The sequence below is a fragment of the Salmo salar genome, chromosome 02 (assembly GCF_965601325.2).
Source record: "Salmo salar chromosome 02, fSalSal1, whole genome shotgun sequence".
NCBI lineage: Eukaryota > Metazoa > Chordata > Actinopteri > Salmoniformes > Salmonidae > Salmo > Salmo salar.
The window spans coordinates 49,967,186-49,987,841 of NC_138292.1; the positions used below are offsets into that span (position 1 = coordinate 49,967,186).

Consider the following 20,656-nt stretch of genomic DNA (forward strand, 5'->3'; position numbering starts at 1 on the left):
TTTAATTTGTTATTGTTTTCCTTTACTACTGGTCTGGCTGCTTTGTACATTTCTGGGTGCACCAGCCGCTGTTAAACACAAAAGAAGACGAAAACCACAAAACTAGATTTAGTTTAGATGAAGAGAATGGCCAAGGAGCAAAATGTTTTAATTGCCCTTACAAAAAAAGTCCTACAGGAATCCTGCAGGGAAACAATCCTGCAGATAGTCGTCAAATAAATCTTGCAGGATTTTTTTCCTGAAGGACCACCTGCAGGAATTGGCCCCAAAATACAGTGGGATATCCTGTAGGTAAGATTCCTGTAGGTAATTCTACAAGATTTTCAGGGCCATTTTCCTCTGGACAACCTGCAGGATCCCTTCCTCATCCTTCAGAGAATTTCCTGTAGGATAATTCACTTTCTTCAAAGGAATGGACAGAAAGCACAAGATATCAGATTGCATGGCAATTATATTATTCAATGCAGCAACAGAGGACGTGTTTGATTATCCATTTCACTTGCACTGCATAAAAGATGATTACTAGGAGAAAGAAAATATGAGTTTTTGAATAAATTTGGTAAAAGCATATGTTGTAACGAGTGAGTAATGGTGACATCACATGAACAGCTTATGTGTATTTGTGTTAAGGAAAATGGATGTCTGCCATTGTAAACTTGTTAATAGTTGTATGGCTGGTACACCAACAACATCTGGGAGTATGCATGTGTGTTACTGTCTTGTGCAGTCCCACCCACTCAGGCCCCAGAGACTGAGCAGGGTATTTGAGTTTGCGAATGACTGAAGGAATGGGAATGTGTATATTTTTAATTAATACTTTTTGGGGAGTTTGTGTGAATTCATCTTAATTTTCCCTTCCCCTGTGGAGTTTACTTTTGTTTTGTAAATGTTTCACCCCCGTCCATTTGGTGGCGACAATACGCATTTTGCGTGTCGTTCGCCATGAAACCCAAAGAAGAAGAGAAAGGAAGTAGATTTGGAGACTAGTTTGTTTTGGTTATGAACATTCCTTGCGGATTCAAGACCTACTGACTGGACGGAATAGGCCGACTACCCACCTCACTCAGTCGGAAATGTCTAAACTACAGTCGTTTCGTGTGTTTTTAAATGAACGTTTAACGGCGGCTGCCCTGGAGATTTCCGCGGTAGTTGAGAAAACGGTGGCAGAGTACAAGGAGGAGAATGATCGGCTACGGAGACTGCTGCAGATCACACCGAAGATAAAACTAAGTAGAATTGGTTAGTATGTAGCTAGTAGATATCTACCAGGGGATCTAGGGTTATGTAATTATGTAAGGGATAAACGCCCGACAAATTTTCCCCAAGCTGGTAATGTACACAACTCAGGCCTTTATCCCGCTTATATACCACAGTTGCCAAGTAAAACAATACTAAAGTACACTTACCGGAAAAAATGTATATATATATAAATTATAAATATAAATTATATAAATTTTATATAAATTTTCAATATACATATATACATTTTTTCCGGTAAGTGTACTTTAGTATTGTTTTACTCGGCAACTGTGGTATATAAGCGGGATATATATATATATATATATATATATATATATTTTTTTTTTACAAGATAATGAATTTTCTCATCTTTTGGTTGCTAGACGCGACCCAGTCGTTCGTTTAGTTTGATATTCATGGACGCTGCCCAGTTCGTTCTATAGCTATGTTCCATGGTCGCTGGCAACGTTCTTGCCCCTTGCTTGCTAGCTAGCCAACTAGCTACGGCTAATACAGTCACGACCTCTGCAGCCAGTAGCTACATTTGCGTGTGTTTAAGCTTCTTTCTATTGACATTAATTGGATACATCCATACCAATGAGCGGATGTTGCCCGATGTTTCCTGGCATAGCTAGAAGAGTTTGCATTGTCAGGGCTGCCAACTTTTGAAAAAAGCTTGAGATTTGCGATGTGAATTTCATTACCCCCTGGCACTACCCCTCTACTGGGGACTAGGGAATATTTAACTTTTTTACAGCGAATTTCCTGCCATTCTACGTATTTTGACACAGGCCTAAACTATGACCAGGGTGGGAAATAAAAACCATAGGTCAGGTGTATTCAGGATGTTTTGAACATTTAAATGAGCACTCAAACTTCGACGACTTTGTTACTTGTAGATTTTTGAGGGGTGAAATTGACACTTCTAGGTTCACAAGCTGTACAACACACTTATTTTTATAGTTACAAATCAGGTCACCTTACAAAACTTCCCTGTTAAAACACACTGCTGCTTTTAAATTGTCACAGCCTAAATGACAATCACCAAATTAGGGGACTAATGTGATCAAATCGACTAGTACATGCTGTCAAAAGGCTGCATTTTGCAATAAGGATGGGAGTACCAGCAACCTAATTTAGTTGACAACATTGTACATGCTCCTTTTAGTTAAATAAATTCAGCGGAGAACATTCGCTCTCTCCATTCAGCTCCACTCTAATCTTGAGGTGTGTTTCTTTAAAACATGTATCCAATCCTGTTGATCCCTTACATAACTATAGAAAAAAAAAATTTAACCTTCGTTTAACTAGGCAAGTCAGTAAGGAACAAATTCTTATTTACAATGACGGTCTAGGAACAGTGGGTTAACTGCCTTGTTCAGGGACAGAACAACAGATTTACACCTTGTGAGCTCTGGAATTTGATCTAGCAACCTTTCGGTTACTGACCCAATGCTCTAACCACTAGGTTACCTGCTGCACCTAGACCAATGAAATGCTTTAATGTGTCACGGTTCAAAGTGCCGTGGCAAGACAGGACAATTAGAGGTTTCGCTCGTGATGTTAAGTTGCCGTCGCAGATGAGATCACATGCTCCGATTTCGAAACTATTTGGAGGACAGTTGAAAAATGTATGTGCTCACTATACAGTGGACAAATTAGAAAAATAAAAGCAGTATTTTTAATGCGTGAGGTGTGCTGTGAGAGTGTGAGAAGAGGGTCAAAGGAGTGTGTCTCACAGCCAATGCGTGAGACTTCCGAGGAGATCGCATTGCATATCAAACACTAGGCTAGAAGCCAGCTAAATACACTACATATACAAAAGTAAGTGGACACCCCTTAAAATTAGTGGATTTGGCTATTTCAGCCACACCTGTTGCTGACAGGTGTATAAAATCGAGCACACAGCCATGCAGTCTCCATAGACAACATTGGCAGTAGAATGGTCTTACTGAAAGAGCTCAGTGACTTTCAACATGGCACTGTCATAGGATGCCACCTTTCCAACAAGTCAGTTTGTCAAATTGCTGCCCTGCTAGAGCTGCCCCGGTGAACTGTAAGTGTTGTTATTGTGAAGTGGAAACGTCTAGGTGCAACAACGGCTCAGCTGCGAAGTGGTAGGCCACACAAGCTCACAGAACGGGATCGCCGAGTGCTGAAGCACATAAAATTCCAAATTGTCTCTGGAAGCAACGTCAACACAAGAACTGTTTGTCGGGAGCTTCGTGAAATGGGTTTCCATGGCTGGGCAGCCGCACACATGCCTAAGATCACTATGTGCAATGCCAAGCGTCGGCTGGAGTGGTGTAAAGGTCGCCGCCATTGGCCTCTGGAGCAGTGGAAACCCGTTCTCTGGAGTGATGAAGTACGCTTCAGCATCTGGAAGTCCGACGGACTAATCTGGTTTTGGCAGATGCCAGGAGAACACTACCTGCCCCAATGCATAGTGCCAACTGTAAAGTTTGGTGAAGGAGGAATAATTAACTGGGGCTGTTTTTCATGGTTCGGGCTAGGCCCCTTAGTTCCAGTGAAGGGAAAGTGGAAAGCCTTCCCAGAAGAGTGGAGGCTCTTGTACCAGCAAAGGGGGAACCAACTCCATATTAATGCCCATGATTTTGGAATGAGATGTTTGACGAGCAGGTGTCAGCTTAATCATGGCCGGGAAGACAGAAAAATAATTAATTTGTACACTGCAAATTGACCAACTAAGCTAAAAAATAATTTACTTTTAACAAGGCATACCTGTTAATTGAAATGCATTCCAGGTTACTACCTCGTGAAGCTGGTTGAGAGAATGCCAAAAGTGTGCAAAGCTGTCAAGGCAAAGGGCAGTTACTTTGAAGAATCTCATATAAAATATATTTTGATTTCTTCCAAATCTTCCAATCCAAGATGGCGTAGCAGTCAGACGTCTTTGTCCTTCGTCTTGTCGTGTCCCGTGTGTGTGTGTATGTATATATATATATATATATATATATATATATATATATATATATATATATATATATATATATATATACACACACACATCTCTTTTCTTCACATATCTTTTTATATATTTTTTTCCAAAAACTCAACCTCAAAACACTCCTGCAACCCGCCTCACCAATTTAACAAAAAAAAAAGTATTATTTACCTCATCTAAAATCCTCAACGGAAGATAGCCAGAGGTTGACCAGCTCACTGGCTAATGTTGGAGTTCAGATAGCCACGGTTGGTGGTCATCAGCTATCCCTTAACTCGAAAAGCTATCGCCAGTTTTGTACAGCGCGACTCAGACCAGAGCATACCGGACCTATTTTCTCTCCATATCCCCGGATTTCTTCCGCAGGCTCTGGACATTTACACCTGGATCTTGCAGCTAGCTAGCTGCTACCCGAGTGACTATTGGCTAACGTCGGTCCCGGAGCTAACATCAATTATTCTGGAGCTAGCCAGCTGAAGAGTTCCAACAGCCACTCCTGGGCTACAATCACCTATCCGGACCCGTTTTACTGCCGATGCGGAGCCCCATCGGGCCTTCGCGACTGGACTACCGACGTTATCTGCCCGAGGGAGTTATCCAACTGGCCCCTCCGTCGCGATGTAACCTGAACGCCCATCTGCGGCCTGCTAATCGTTAGCTGTCTTATCGGCTGCTATCTGAATAGGTCTATTGGACAATTTTCTTGGGCCACTATAACTACACTGCTCAAAAAAATAAAGGGAACACTAAAATAACACATCCTAGATCTGAATGAATGAAGTAATCTTATTAAATACTTTTTTCTTTACATAGTTGAATGTGCTGACAACAAAATCACACAAAAATCATCAATGGAAATCCAATTTATCAACCCATGGAGGTCTGGATTTGGAGTCACACTCAAAATTAAAGTGGAAAACCACACTACAGGCTGATCCAACTTTGATGTAATGTCCTTAAAAAAAGTCAAAATGAGGCTCAGTAGTGTGTGTGGCCTCCACGTGCCTGTATGACCTCCCTACAATGCCTGGGCATGCTCCTGATGAGGTGGCGGATGGTCTCCTGAGGGATCTCCTCCCAGACCTGGACTAAAGCATCCGCCAACTCCTGGACAGTCTGTGGTGCAACGTGGCGTTGGTGGATGGAGCGAGACATGATGTCCCAGATGTGCTCAATTGGATTCAGGTCTGGGGAACGGGCGGGCCAGTCCATAGCATCAATGCCTTCCTCGTGCAAGAACTGCTGACACACTCCAGCCACATGAGGTCTAGCATTGTCTTGCATTAGGAGGAACCCAGGGCCAACCGCACCAGCATATGGTCTCACAAGGGGTCTGAGGATCTCATCTCGGTACCTAATGGCAGTCAGGCTACCTCTGGCGAGCACATGGAGGGCTGTGCGGCCCCCCCAAAGAAATGCCACCCCACACCATGACTGACCCACCGCGAAACCGGTCATGCTGGAGGATGTTGCAGGTAGCAGAACGTTCTCCACGGCATCTCCAGACTGTCACATCTGTCACATGTGCTCTGTGTGAACCTGCTTTCATCTTTGAAGAGCACAGGGCGCCAGTGGCGAATTTGCCAATCTTGGTGTTCTCTGGCAAATGCCAAACGTCCTGCACGGTGTTGGGCTGGAAGCACAACCCCTACCTGTGGAGGTCGGGCCCTCATACCACCCTCATGGAGTCTGTTTCTGACCGTTTGAGCAGACACATGCACATTTGTGGCCTGCTGGAGGTTATTTTGCAGGGCTCTGGCAGTGCTCCTCCTGCTCCTCCTTGCACAAAGGCGGAGGTAGCGGTCCTGCTGCTGGGTTGTTGCCCTCCTACGGCCTCCTCCACGTCTCCTGATATACTGGCCTGTCTCCTGGCTGTGCCTCCATGCTCTGGACACTACACTGACAGACACAGCAAACCTTCTTGCCACAGCTCGCATTGATGTGCCATCCTCGATGAGCTGCACTACCTGAGCCACTTGTGTGGGTTGTAGACTCCGTCTCATGCTACCACAAGAGTGAAAGCACCGCCAGCATTCAAAAGTGACCAAAACATCAGCCAGGAAGCATAGGAACTGAGAAGTGGTCTGTGGTTACCACCTGCAGAATCACTCCTTTATTGGGGGTGTCTTGCTAATTTGCCTATAATTTCCACCTGTTGTCTATTCCATTTGCACAACAGCATGTGAAATTTATTGTCAATCAGTGTTGCTTCCTAAGTGGACAGTTTGATTTCACAGAAGTGTGATTGACTTGGAGTTACATTGTGTTATTTAAGTGTTCCCTTTATTTTTTTGAGCAGTATATAACTATTTTGCCAATTGGACTGGTCCCCCTACCACGCGGAACCCCCACTAATCTACAGACGGAAACGCACGAGGTGGCTAAAAACAGACCTCCCTCCATCTTCTGCCAGCTTGCTACCTATGGCCCTGCTCGCTGTCTGAATCTCACGGGACCCTTATGATCACTCGGCTAAGCATGCCTCTCCTTAATGTCAATATGCCTTGTCCATTGCTGTTCTGGTTAGTGTTTATTGGCTTATTTCACTGTAGAGCCTCTAGCCCTGCTCATTATACCTTATCCACCCTTTCAGTTCCACCACCCACACATGCTATGACATCTTCTGGTTTCAATGATGTTTCTTGAGACAATATCTCTCTCATCACTCGATGCCTAGGTTTACCTCCACTGTATTCACATCCTACCATACCTTTGTCTGTACATTATACCTTGAAGCTATTTTATCGCCCCCAGAAACCTTGCTCCTTTTACTCTATTCTGGACGTCATAGATGACCAATTCTCATAGCTTTTAGCCATACCCTTATTCTACTCCTCCTCTGGTGATGTAGAGGTGAATCCAGGCCCTGCAGTGCCTAGCTCCCCTCCTATCCCCAGGTGCTCTCTTTTGATGACTTCTGTAACCGTTAATAGCCTTGGTTTCATGCATGTTAACATTAGAAGCCTTCTCCCTAAGTTTGTTTTATTCACTGCTTTAGCACACTCTGCCAACCCGGATGTCCTAGCCGTGTCTGAATCCTGGCTTAGGAAGTCCACCAAAAACTCTGAAATCTTCATCCCTAACTACAACATTTTCAGACAAGATAGAATGGTCAAAGGGGCCGGTGTTGCAATCTACTGCAGAGATCGCCTGCAGAGTTCTGTCCTACTGTCCAGGTCTGTACCCAAACAATTTGAACTTCTACTTTTAAAAATCCATCTCTCAAAAATCAAGTCTCTCACCGTTGCCACCTGCTATAGACCACCCTCTGCCCACAGCTGTGCTTTGGACACCATATGTGAACTGATTGCCCCCCATCTATCTTCAGAGCTCGTGCTGCTAGGTGACCTAAACTGGGACATGCTTAACACCCCAGCCACCCTCAATCTCACACAAATTATCAATGAATCTACCAGGTACCACCCCATAGCCGTAAACACGGGAACCCTCATAGATATCATCCTAACCAACTAGCCCTCTAAATACACCTCTGCTGTTTTCAACCAAGATCTCAGCGATCACTGCCTCATTGCCTGCATCCGTAATGGGTCAGCGGTCAAACGACCTCCACTCATCACTATCAAACGCTCCCTGAAACATTTCAGCGAGCTAGCCTTTCTAATCGACCTGGCCCGGGTATCCTGGAAGGATATTGACCTCATCCCGTCAGTAGAGGATGCCTGGTTATTTTTTTAAATGCCTTCCTCTCCATCTTAAATAAGCATGCCCCATTCAAAAAATGTAGAACCAGGAACAGATATAGCCCTTGGTTCTCTCCAGACCTGACTGCCCTTAACCAACACAAAAACATCCTGTGGCGTTCTGCATTAGCATCGAACAGCCCCCGTGATATGCAACTTTTCAGGGAAGTTAGAAACCAATATACACAGGCAGTTAGAAAAGCCAAGGCTAGCTTTTTCAAGCAGAAATTTGCTTCCTGCAACACAAACTCCAAAAAGTTCTGGGACACTAAAGTCCATGGAGAATAAGAGCAGCTCCTCCAAGCTGCCCACAGCACTGAGGATAGGAAACTCTGTCACCTCCGATAAATCCACTATAATTGAGAAAGTATATAATTTCCAAAGATTGGAAAGCTGCCGCGGTCATTCCCCTCTTCAAAGGAGGGGACACTCTTTACCCAAACTGCTGCAGACCTATATCTATCCTACCCTGCCTTTCTAAGGTCTTCGAAAGCCAAGTCAACAAACAAATTACCGACCATTTCGAATCCCACCGCACCTCCGCTATGCAATCTGGTTTCGGAGCTGGTCATGGGTGCACCTCAGCCACGCTCAAGGTCCTAAACGATATCGTTACCGCCATTGATAAGAAACAATACTGTGCTGCCGTATTCATTGACCTGGCCAAGGCTTTCGACTCTGTCAATCACCACATCCTCATCGGCAGACTCAATAGCCTTGGTTTCTCAAATGATTGCCTTGCCTGGTTCACCAACTACTTCTCTGATAGATTTCAATGTGTCAAATTGGAGGGCCTGTTGTCCGGGCCTCTGGTAGTCTCTATGGGGGTGCCACAGGGTTCAGTTCTTGGGCCAACTCTTTTCTCTGTATACATCAATGATGTCGCTCTTGCTGCTGGTGAGTCTCTGATCCACCTCTATGCAGACGACACCATTCTGTATACTTCTGGCCCTTCTTTGGACAATGTGTTAATAACCCTCCAGACGAGCTTCAATGCCATACAACTCTCCTTCCGTGGCCTCCAACTGCTCTTAAATACAAGTAAAACTAAATGCATGCTCTTCAACTGATCGCTGCCCGCACCTGCCCGCCCTTCCAGCATCACTACTCTGGACGGTTCTTGCTTAGAATATGTGGACAACTACGAATACCTAGGTGTCTGGTTAGACTATAAGCTCTCCTTCCTGACTCGCATCAAACATCTCCAATCCAAAGTTAAATCTAGAATTGGCTTTCTATTTCGCAACAAAGCATCCTTCACTCATGCTGCCAAACATACCCTCGTAAAACTGACCATCCTACCGATCCTCGACTTCGGCGATGTCATTTACAAAATAGCCTCTCATACCTTACTCAATAAACTGGATGCAGTCTATCACAGTGCCATCCGTTTTGTCACCAAAGCCCCATATACTACCCACCACTGCGACCTGTACTCTCTCGTTGGCTGGCCCTCGCTTCATACTCGTCGCCAAACCCACTGGCTCCAGGTCATCTACAAGACCCTGCTAGGTAAAGTCCCCCTTATCTCAGCTCACTGGTCACTGTAGCAGCACCCACCTGTAGCACGCGCTCCAGCAGGTATATCTCCCTAGTCACCCCCAAAGCCAATTCCTCCTTTGGCCGTCTCTCCTTCCAGTTCTCTGCTGCCAATGACTGGAACGAACTTCAAAAATCACTGAAACTGGAAACACTTATCTCCCTCACTAGCTTTAAGCACCAACTGTCAGAGCAGCTCACAGATCACTGCACCTATACATAGCCCATCTATAATTTAGCACAAACAACTACCTCTTCCCCTACTGTGTTTATTTATTTATTTATTTATTTTGCTCCTTTGCACCCCATTTATTTCTATTTCTACTTTGCACTTTCTTCCACTACAAATCTACCATTCCAGTATTTTACTTGCTATATTGTATTTACTTTGCCACCATGGCCTTTTTTGCCTTTACCTCCCTTATCTCACCTCATTTGCTCACATTGTATATAGACTTATTTTTCTACTGTATTATTGACTGTATGTTTGTTTTACTCCATGTGTAACTCTGTTGTTGTATGTGTCGAACTGCTTTGCTTTATTTTGGCCAGGTCGCAATTGTAAATGAGAACTTGTTCTCAACCTGCCTACCTGGTTAAATAAAGGTGAAATAAAATAAATAAATACATTTGTTTAACACTTTTTTTGGTTACTACATGATTCCATATGTGTTATTTCATAGTTTTAGTACAAATAAAGAAAAACCCTGGAATGAGTAGGTGTGTCCAAACTTTTGACTGGTACTGTATATTTTTCAAATCCTAGCCTAAAACCATCAAGTGCAAGCTCTCATCTGCAGGCTTGGGGAACATTTTGGACGTCTACCTTCTGATCGCTAAAATAATGATTATGATCACTTCCTCAATTCAAATATTATGGCGACACTATACCATAGATGGTTTGCTATGGCTTAGAAACTTGTGAGCCAAGCTCGAGTTATCAGTGTAGCCTGCTATCGCCTGGACATGTTGAAATATCTTCTAATTCCTCGAATAAAAACCTCCAGGCTTCTGCATAACGATCAATTTATTTAAAAAAAGTAAAATTACAGGGGCCAGTTTTGAACAAACTAATCCCGTCCAAATCGTCCTCTGGAATAAGGACATTATGGGGTAATCGTTGCATCACCAACGTTCTCTGGTTATACTACTCCTGTGCAAATAGGGCTTTATATCCCAAAAGGTCTGTTTAGTTGGCGCCATCGATTTTCAGTAATCCACTCGTTCAACATGCAGACAAAGCAGTCCAAAAAGCTACCGATAAACTTTGTTCAAACAAGTCGAACTACATTTCTATGTAATCCTAAGGTATCCTAAAATGTAAATATACTATAATATTTCATATGGAAAGAAGTATGTTCAATAGAAAGTAAATTTAGTAAGTGCGCAGTCTATTGGCGTGCTCTTCACCGCACGCCAACAGACTGATTTTGAACCTGGGGTCTTTGTACAAAAACTCAATTCTTGCTCGTTTTTGAAGAAACAAGCCTAAAACAATGAACAAAGACTTGGCATCTAGTGGAAGTCATAGGAATTGCAATCTGGGAGCTGGAATTACATAGAACCCATAGCTTTCCATTATAAGAGCCTGGGAGCTAAAAAAAACAACAAAAAAAAACATCTGGTTTGTTTTTCTTTGGAATTTCGCCTACTATATCAATTGTGTTAGTCTCAGACATTATTTTAACATTTCTAGAAACTTCAAAGTGTTTTCTATCCAATGCTACCAATTATATGCATATCCTGGCTTCTGGGCCTGAATAACAGGCAGTTTACTTTGGGCATGTCAGTCAGGTGGAAATTTAGGAAAATAGACCCTAGTTCTTGAATTTACTTTACCAGATGCCTTTTATGAGGATTTTTGTCATAAGAAAATGAAAACGCAATCGAAAATCTTCAAAAAAGGCATTTGTTAGACGTAAATTCATCCATAAAAATAAATATAATTTGATCTTAAATGACCTCTGCGCGTTTTCATGAATTTCGTTATCTTGAAGCCAATTCACAACAATATGGGAAAGGATATGGAAGTGAAGCAGAAGGGTCATCACTTTCACCAAAGATTTGTGATTATATTGACAAGATGGTCGGCTGACCGCTCTAACAATGGAAATACATGTCCGCAAAAGGCAGGCGGCGAGATCAGGTGGGAACATTCTAGCCAATGAGAGACCAGATACGCGTGTGAACAACAGGCGCAACTCCGATATAAAATATTTTTGCGCAGAGTTGCTGGAATGTCACGTGCATTACACATATCAGTACATGCGTAACAACCTAAGCGTTATGGAACTTAGGTTAGGCTTATTTGATCTAATATATCAAAATAGCAATTCACTTATCTTGACCAAATTTGACACTCGTTACCCCCCCATACAAAAACTCTTGGTCTGCCTAACGCTTGATTTCGCACAGACAGATTTTGGGCAGAGTCGACCCTCTCGCTTCGCCTCTACATCTCTGCTCGTATAGCTGTCACAAAAAAAATGGATAATGCTAGTGTTTCCCTGGTCAGAAGTTGCTGATGCATGTCAGATGCCTGGATTGGTATTTTACGTATCAGCACTGGCAATCTACTCCAATATAAGAATACTGTGGTTTGAGGGTGCCACAGCGCAGAATAATTGAGGAATATATGAACGACCTAGTACCCAGTTGTTATGACAGGTATCAGTAAACATCGGCAAAAGAAACGTAATTACATTGTTGCCAGAGTAACGCAGTTAAGAATGTGCCGTAAGCTCACTCTGCAGCTAGCTTGAAATGTCGTGGATGGAGCCATCCAACAGGTACCTTTTTGACTGGCTCAACCTGTTGGAACGTTATCAAGGAGTGCGGGCACAAGGTTTGCGAAGCAGAGGATCACTGGTTCGAGCCCAGTATGGGCAGTTGGACAGTGGAAGAAGCTAAGCTTTTAGCAGCACACTGACCTCCGTTACAGTGATGCCTGTGACCCGGATCGTCAGTTGGAGTCAGATCAATGGCCGGGGTAGCTCGCTGTGTAGAGTTTAGAAGGGGTGAGTGTAACAGAGTTAAGCTCACTCCACAGCCAGCTTGAAATATCCTGGATGGAGCCATCCGATACATTTTTGTGTGGCTCAACCCGTTGCAACATTGTCAAGTTTCATAGTTTGCCACTAAACCCTCTTGATAACATGAAAACACTCTAACCAGATCTGCTAGGACGAGTAAAATGGTCGGAGTGAGGTATTCTCTCATTTGTGCCTGGAAGTAGCTGTTAGCTTGGGTGTTTGACTGCCATTTTGAGGTCAGAACACTCTGATCGATCCTACTCCTCAGCCAGAGGGTCCAGTGTGCACTCTGAGACTGAAAAGCTCAGAATTTACGAACGGACAATCTGACCATGCTCTGAATTTACTGATAGTCCAGAACACACTCTGACACTCGAGAGTGAATTACGAATAGAGCACCCTGTTATAGCAATCTGCTGCCCTATGGCTCAGTCAAAGCTGGTCACGCAACCATTGATTGATGCTTGCAATGTCTGAGCAAGGGAACACAACCGAAGGGCTGGGTTTTGATGAATAAATAAGTTGAGGGTGTGACGAGGGCTTGATCACTCACTCGTTCTCCTTGGCTTATGACTGCATGCTGTTGTGTAGGATTTTGATGGTCTTTGCGTTATCATCCACCCCAATTCTGCTGGAGGGCTTTGGAATATTCTCGTCCTAGTCCGGTGTAGGTTGTAGGTTATTGATGGTCTTTGCGTTATCAACTCCAATTCGGCTGGAGGGCACAGAATATTCTCTTCATAGCCCATTGTAAGTTGATAGCGTTTATTAAATAGCATGCCGTAACGAATAATAGCAACAGTTAAATTAATCCAGTTTTGCTTAATATGTTTGTCATGTTTACAGTCTACAATGTTCTATTTGGCTTCAACATGTAGGCCTAAATGCCTTTGCGCATCACATTTGCACTCTAGAAATTTGGCACTGTTGGTTTGTAATTTGAAATACTTGCTACACCAGAAGTTAATGTTTATATATAGGAGGAATGTATATGTTGGGGTCAATTAAGGGTGCATATGAGCCATGGGCTTTGAGTGCCTTTTCCCTTACTTAGTAAATCACATGGTTGTGGTCACTGATAAGGGTGGATAGCTGCGGATTAGTGAGGAATGGGGGCAGAGGTCAGGTCACATGAAGGGACAAGGAACAGTTTATTACCCACGTCCTGCCTAGCAACAAAGATGTCATGTTTAGAGAAAAGGAGACCTCACCTAAAGGGGTATAAATACTTGTACTGGTGGGAACATGTCTTTGTCTTATGCAGCTGTGTGACCCAGTGGGTGAATAAACTTGGTTTGAGCTTTACTAGTCGTCTGAGTTTTTACTCCGTTTATTTAGAACCTAACAGCACGTTTTCAATAGCAAAGATATATTTGCCGTTGATATGGAATTATAGCACTGAATAATTAAAATAAGTTTGGAGGAGTGCTTATTTGGTAATCAGACGACGCATTCTTTGAAAATGGGATGGATAATTGAACAAGGAAAATGAACTATGCAGGTAACTATGTGATTTGTGAATTATGCAAAAAATCTCATATTTCAAGGCATTCTTACGAGTACACCATTTAAAAACCTTCCATTGATGGGCTACTTGGCTAATGCATGGCCAGGATAAAAGACACTGACGCATTGCTGTTAAACCAGACTTCATTATAGTATTCTAAAATTGATTAAGAATTTTTTTCCCTCATCAATCTATACACAATACCCCATAATGACAAAGAAAAAAATGTTTTTTAGAAATTTTAGCAAATGGAAACATAAGTATTCAGACCCTTGACTCAGTACTTTGTTGAAGCACCTTTGACAGAGATTACAGCCTCGAGTCTTCTTGGGTATGATGCTACAAACTTGGCACGCCTGTATTTGGGGAGTTTCTTCTATTCTTCTCTGTAGATCCTCTCAAGCTCTGTCAGGTTGGATGGGGAGCGTTGCTGCACAGTTATTTTCAGGTCTCTCCAGAGATGTTAGATCAGGTCCGGGCTCTGGCTGGGCCACTCAAGGACATTTAGAGACATGTCCTGAAGCCAAACCTGCATTGTCTTGGCTGTGTGATTAGGGTCTTTTTCCTGTTGAAAGGTGAACCTTCACCCCCAGTCTGAGGTCCTGAGTGCTCTGGAGCAGATGTTCATCAAGGATCTCTCTGTACTTCGCTCCATTCATCTTTCCCTCGATCCTGACTAGGAAGAGTCTTGGTGCTTCCAAACTTCCATTTAAGAATTATGGAGGCCACTGTGTTCTTGTGGACCTTCAATGATGCAGGCATTTTTTGGTACCCTTCCCCAGATCTGTGCCTCGACACAATCCTGTCTTGGTGCTCTACGGACAATTCCTTCGACCTCATGACTTGGTTTTTGCTCTTAACATGCACTGTCAACTGTGGGACCTTATATAGACAGGAGTGTGCCTTTCCAAATAATGTTCAATCAATTGAATGTACCACAGATGGACTCCAATCAAGTTGTAGAAACATCTCAAGGATAATCAATAGAAACAGGATGCACCTGAGCTCAATTTCAAGTCTCATAGCAAAGGGTCTGAATACTTATCTAAATAAGGTATGTTTTTTTGTTTTGAATACATTTGCTAAAATTTCTAAAAACCTGTTTTCGCTTTGTCGTTATGGGGTATTGTTTATAGAGTGAGGAAACATTCATTTGATCAATTTTAGAATAAAGCTGTAACGTAACAAAATGTGGAAAAAGTGAAGGGGTCTGAATACAAGTATCTTGTCATAGTGGACTTTTGAAGTTGCTTTGAGACATGATTTTGGGGGGTACGTGTAAGACTAAGAAGAGGTAATTGAAAATGGATTCAAGTTATTATTTTTTGGGAATTGGAATTTCTGTTTACTTCCTGAATTTACTGACTTCAATTCAAATTGACCCCAACCCTGATCTCTAAAGGCTGTATAGATAATATCTGCTCCTTTATTTTTCCCTCCAGACTCCCTGCAGCTCTCTCTTGCTGTCTCTGAAGAGGTTCCCTTTGAGCAGCAGCACTGTGAGCAGGAGTGGAGCACGAGACTGGGGCAGGAGGATCCAGAGCCCACACAGATTAAAGAGGAACAGGAGGAACTCTGTACCAGTCAGGAGAAAGAGAAGCTTCAAGGGATGGAGGCTGATATCATAGAGTTCAAATTCACTCCTTGTGTGAAAAGTGAATGTGATCAGGAGGACCCACTTCAGTCCTTGACTCTTCCCCAAACCCAGACTGTGGAGAACAGAGATCGTGACTCTAAACTAGTGGATCTCAAACCTTTTAGCAATGTGACCCACCTAAATAATCAAAACAATGACTCCAGCCACACCACGTCTATAAAAACTCAACGCTGCCGTGACTGTTGTGAAACATTTGCTCTGAAAGCTGACCTGCAGAGGCATTTGACTCTCACTAAGATGAGACCCAGGGAATGCAGATTCTGCAAAAAACACTACAACTCCACCTGTAAACTGAAGGCCCATGTCCGACTCTGTCACGTGGATAAACCCTGCTCCATTTGTGGCAAGACCTTCAAATACAAAGGGGTTCTGTCCAGGCACATGAGGACTCATACAGCAGAGACAGGAGAGAAACCATTTAGTTGTGGTGACTGCGGGAAAAGCTTCAAACGCAAGCAGCATCTAACCAACCATGTACGGACTCACACAGGAGAAAAACCATTCAGCTGTGGAGACTGTGGTAAAAGCTTCATTCAGAAGGGACATCTAACCGAACATATTCGAACCCATACAGGAGAGAAACCATTTAGCTGTGGTGACTGTGGGAAAAAAAGCTTTAATCAGAAGTGGCTCCTAACCGAACATATACGGACTCACACAGGGGAGAAACCATTTAACTGTAGTGACTGCGGGAAAAGCTTTAGTTACAAGGGAGACTTAAGGAGGCATATGCTTACTCACACAGGAGAGAAACCATTTCGCTGTGGTGACTGTGGAAGATGTTTCAATCATAAGGGGCACCTAAGGAAGCATATATTGACTCACACAGGAGTGAAACCATTTAGCTGTGGTGACTGTGGGAAAAGCTTCAATCAGAAGGCAGCCCTAAAGACACACATACTGACTCACACAGGAGTGAAACCATTTAGCTGTGGTGATTGCGGGAAAAGCTTCTATCAGAAGGGACACCTAAATGAACATATTCGGACTCACACAGGAGAGAAACAACATGTCTGCTCAGTATGTGGTAAAGGATTCACTCAGAAGGCTCATCTGGTGAGGCATGTAAATAACGTCCACAAAGAAGGAAAACAGGACGAAAACAGGAAATAAGAAAGAAATTAGGAGAAAGATCTTTTGTCAGATGATGGGAACAAAAAGGCAGGATGTGGACAGGACAACACTCCTAGGAAAACACAAAGAAAAGCAAAATAAGTGTGGGTCATTCATGCTGTAGGTTTCAGATAAATAGAGGAATGATATTCTGTAGGCCTACAATTGGGGTAAGTGTAGCAACCATAGTACCACCACTACCAACCTTGTTAGCCTAATGGTTTTGGACCTCTGGTGTAATATTTGAGGGGTTTGACTGATTGTCACAGGAACTAGGGTTTGAGTCCTGGTATTTTTTTTACACTGTCATTCTTAATCCAGCCCAGCCCTAGGTCTTGATGGCACAGATTGCTTATCTAGCTAAATATATTGTTCTAAACGGTTTGATTTGTCTTCCTAATCATGTTTCTTTAACTTTAAATATATATGATTTATAACCACAGTAAGGAAAGGTGATAGATAGCCTATGGATATTTTGCTCTGAACTTGCCACCCAAAGCAGTTTTAGTCAGGGGCCATATTTTAGTCCTGTTTTAGGCCTCTCAAATATGTACAAATGCATCATACAAAGGAGCATATGTATTCCATTCTCTGTATAGTGAACAGAAGATTGCTGTTCAAGGTCATGTATATTAAAATGTAGAGGAAAATAAAGTGCTTGCTATATGCTGATGGAGTGCTGAACTGCCAAATAAAGATACCCTGTTAATTCTATCCATCATTTTAGTGAACCTAAAACACGATATACTCTAAAAGCATTAGTCTCATTCAATTTGTGCAATCAAAACAGTTTTTACTCTTAACTATTATCCATGAGGGCTGTAGCTATGCAAAGGTATTCCTGTGATAAACATTACAGCAGCAATTTGGTATAGACTTAATTTTATCTGATTTCAAGGGCAGAAGCAAACCAAAAATGTTTTTTTTTTTAATTGTCTGCCATGTAGCCTGCCAGTAATTGCATTGAATCGAATTATTCAGATCCATGATTAGTTGAGTCCAGGGTTCAAAATAGTTAAAAATAATGACTCGATGTATCTACAGTTGAAGTCGGAAGTTTACATCCACTTAGGTTGGAGTCATTAAAACTCATTTTTCAACCACTCCACAAATGTCTTGTTAACAAACTATAGTTTTGGCAAGTCGGTTAGGACATCTACTTTTTCCAACAATTGTTTACAGACAGATTATTTCACTTATAATTCACTGTATCACAATTCCAGTGGGTCAGAAGTTTACATACACTAAGTTGACTGTGCCTTTAAACCGCTTGGAAAATTCCAGAAAATGATGTCATAGCTTTAGAAGCTTCTGATAGGCTAATTGACATCATTTGAGTCCATTGGAGGTGTACCTGTGGATGTATTTCAAGGCCAACCTTCAAACTCAGTGCTTCTTTGCTTGAACTCATGGGAAAATCTAAAGAAATCAGCCAAGACCTCAAAAAAACAATTGTAGTCTGGTTCATCCTTGGGAGCAATTTCCAAATGCTTGAAGGTACCATGTTCATCTGTACAAACGATAGTACTCAAGTTTAAACACCATAGGACCATGCAGCCATCATGCCGCTCAGGAAGGAGACGCGTTCTGTCTCCTAGAGATGAATGTACTTTGGTGCGAAAAGTGCAAATCAATCCCAGAACAACAGCAAATGACCTTGTGAAGATGCTGGAGGAAATGGGTACAAAAGTATGTATATCCACAGTAAAACAAATCCTATATCGACATAACCTTAAAGACCGCTCAGCAAGGAAGAAGCCACTGCTCCAAAACCGCCATAAAAAAGACTACGGTTTGCAACTGCAGATGGGGACAAAGATTGTACTTTTTGGAGAAATGTCATCTGGCCTGTTGAAACAAAAATAAAACTGTTTGGCCGTAATGATCATCGTTATGTTAGGAGCAAAAAGGGGGAGGCTTGCAAGCCGAAGAACACCATCCCAACGGTGAAGCACGGGGGGTGACAGCATCATGTTGTGGGGTGCTTTGCTGCAGGAGGGACTGGTGCACCTCACAAAATAGATGGCATCACGAGGAAAGAAAATTGTGGATATATTGAAGCAACAGCTCAAGACATCAGTCAGGAAGTTAAAGCTTGGTCGCAAATGGGTCTTCCAAATGGACATTGACCCCAAGCATACTTCCAAAGTTGTGGCAAAATGGCTTAAGGACAACAAAGTCAAGGTATTGGAGTGGCCATCACAAAGCCCCGACCTCAATCCTATAGAAAATTTGTGGGCAGAACTGAAAAAGCGTGTGTGAGCAAGGAGGCCTACAAACCTGACTCAGTTACACCAGCTCTGTCAGGAGGAATGGGCCAAAATTCACCCAACTTATTGTTGGAAGCTTGTGGAACGTTTGACCCAAGTTAAACAATTTAAAGGCAATGCTACCGAATACGAATTGAGTGTATGTAAACTTCTGACCCACTGGGAATGTGATGAAAGAAGTAAAAGCTGAAATAAATCATTCTCTACTATTATTCTGACATTTCACAGTCTTAAAATAAAGTGGTGATCCTAACTGACCTAAGACAGGGAATTTTTACTAGGATTAAATGTCAGTAATTGTGACAAACTTGAGTTTACCTGTATTTGGCTAAGGTGTATGTAATCTTCTGACTTCAACTGTGTGTGTGTGTGTATGTGTGTATATATATATATATATATATATATATATATATATATACATACATACATACATACATACATACATACATACATACATACAAGGGGATATATATATATATATATATATATATATATAAATAGTGTCAATAGTATTTTGTTTTCTCTTGGTGTCTTTAATATAACTCTTATTTTAATTTGTATTTTGAATTTAATGTAATATCTTATGTTATTGTCTTACTGTTCTGTACTTGGTCATCTATTTGTATGTTTTATGTGGACCCCAGGAAGAGTGCTGCATGTACAGTAGTTAATTGTAATCCTAATAAACTAAACCTCTGCTTGTGTGCGAATGTGCAGTAAAATGGTTTGTCCATTGTCATGACGATGGTACTATGACGCCACAGAGTTCTAAACGGCAAGGCATCATAATTCTGAAAATTCTGTCAAGACATCAGACCAACTATCTCATTGTTGCAGTTACAGAAATGATTGTCTCTCAGTCTGTTGCTCTGATCAAAGGGTATAACAGACATTTACTCTTCAGCAACCTTTCCTGCCGTTGTTTTGTTTTCACATCACTTTTTGTTGATAATTTATAAGTCAATAGATATTTGATTTATTTTATATTCCCCCTCAAGTGGAGAAAAGTATTTTACACAAGATGAGCCCTGAATCTTTTAGACAAGTTGGACAATGTCTTTACTCTGTGTGTTTGCCATATTTTTCTTTCTATCGTGAAGCTATAATCATTTGATACATTTTGACGTTAAATCTGTTTTGGAATTCCATTGAGCGATGGGTGTAACACCTCAAATGTGTAGATAGTGCTCTACATGCAAGGACTGACAGTCCATGTCATCCATGACATGTTTTAACATATTTGGAAGCTATACGTGGTTTACATTTATAAGTAGGACCCTGTGTTTTGGTTAAGCATGTCACATGACCTTTTCCAGAAATTAAAGCAATTGTCTGAGGATGGTGCTGGACCATCTGACATAAAAAGAAAAGTGGACAGTTTGATGGAAAAGCTTTAAATACAAGTTAAAATCCAGGTCATGTGACATGATTAACTGAAACAGCGCCCTATATACACTCGCAGGCCAGTTTATTAGGTTTACCACACCCTTCACGATTATTGACTATTGATGGAATGGCTCTCAGATGGTCAGGGAGTATCACGACTCAGAATATGACCCAGATATATTTATTATACAAGGGCAGGTAGAGGTCAATAATCCAGGGCAGAGTCAATGAGGTACAGAACGGCAGG

General features: G+C 42.1%; 1 protein-coding gene across 1 annotated transcript; it reads left to right on the forward strand.

Moving 5' to 3' along the window:
• The first annotated feature begins 969 nt into the window (after positions 1-969).
• On the forward strand, positions 970-19,727 carry LOC106584925 (uncharacterized). Its single transcript, XM_014170623.3, has 2 exons — positions 970-1,239; positions 15,426-19,727. The coding sequence occupies exons 1-2, from the start codon at positions 1,074-1,076 to the stop codon at positions 16,751-16,753; spliced, it is 1,494 nt and encodes a 497-aa protein (XP_014026098.1). The 5' UTR covers positions 970-1,073; the 3' UTR covers positions 16,754-19,727.
• Positions 19,728-20,656: the final 929 nt, after the last annotated feature.

Coding starts and splice junctions, on each gene's coding strand:
- LOC106584925 (XM_014170623.3), top strand. CDS start 1,074: ATGTCTAAACTACAGTCGTTTCGTGTGTTTTTAAATGAACGTTTAACG. Junction 1,240..15,425: donor GATAAAACTAAGTAGAATTG/GTTAGTATGTAG, acceptor TTTTCCCTCCAG/ACTCCCTGCAGCTCTCTCTT.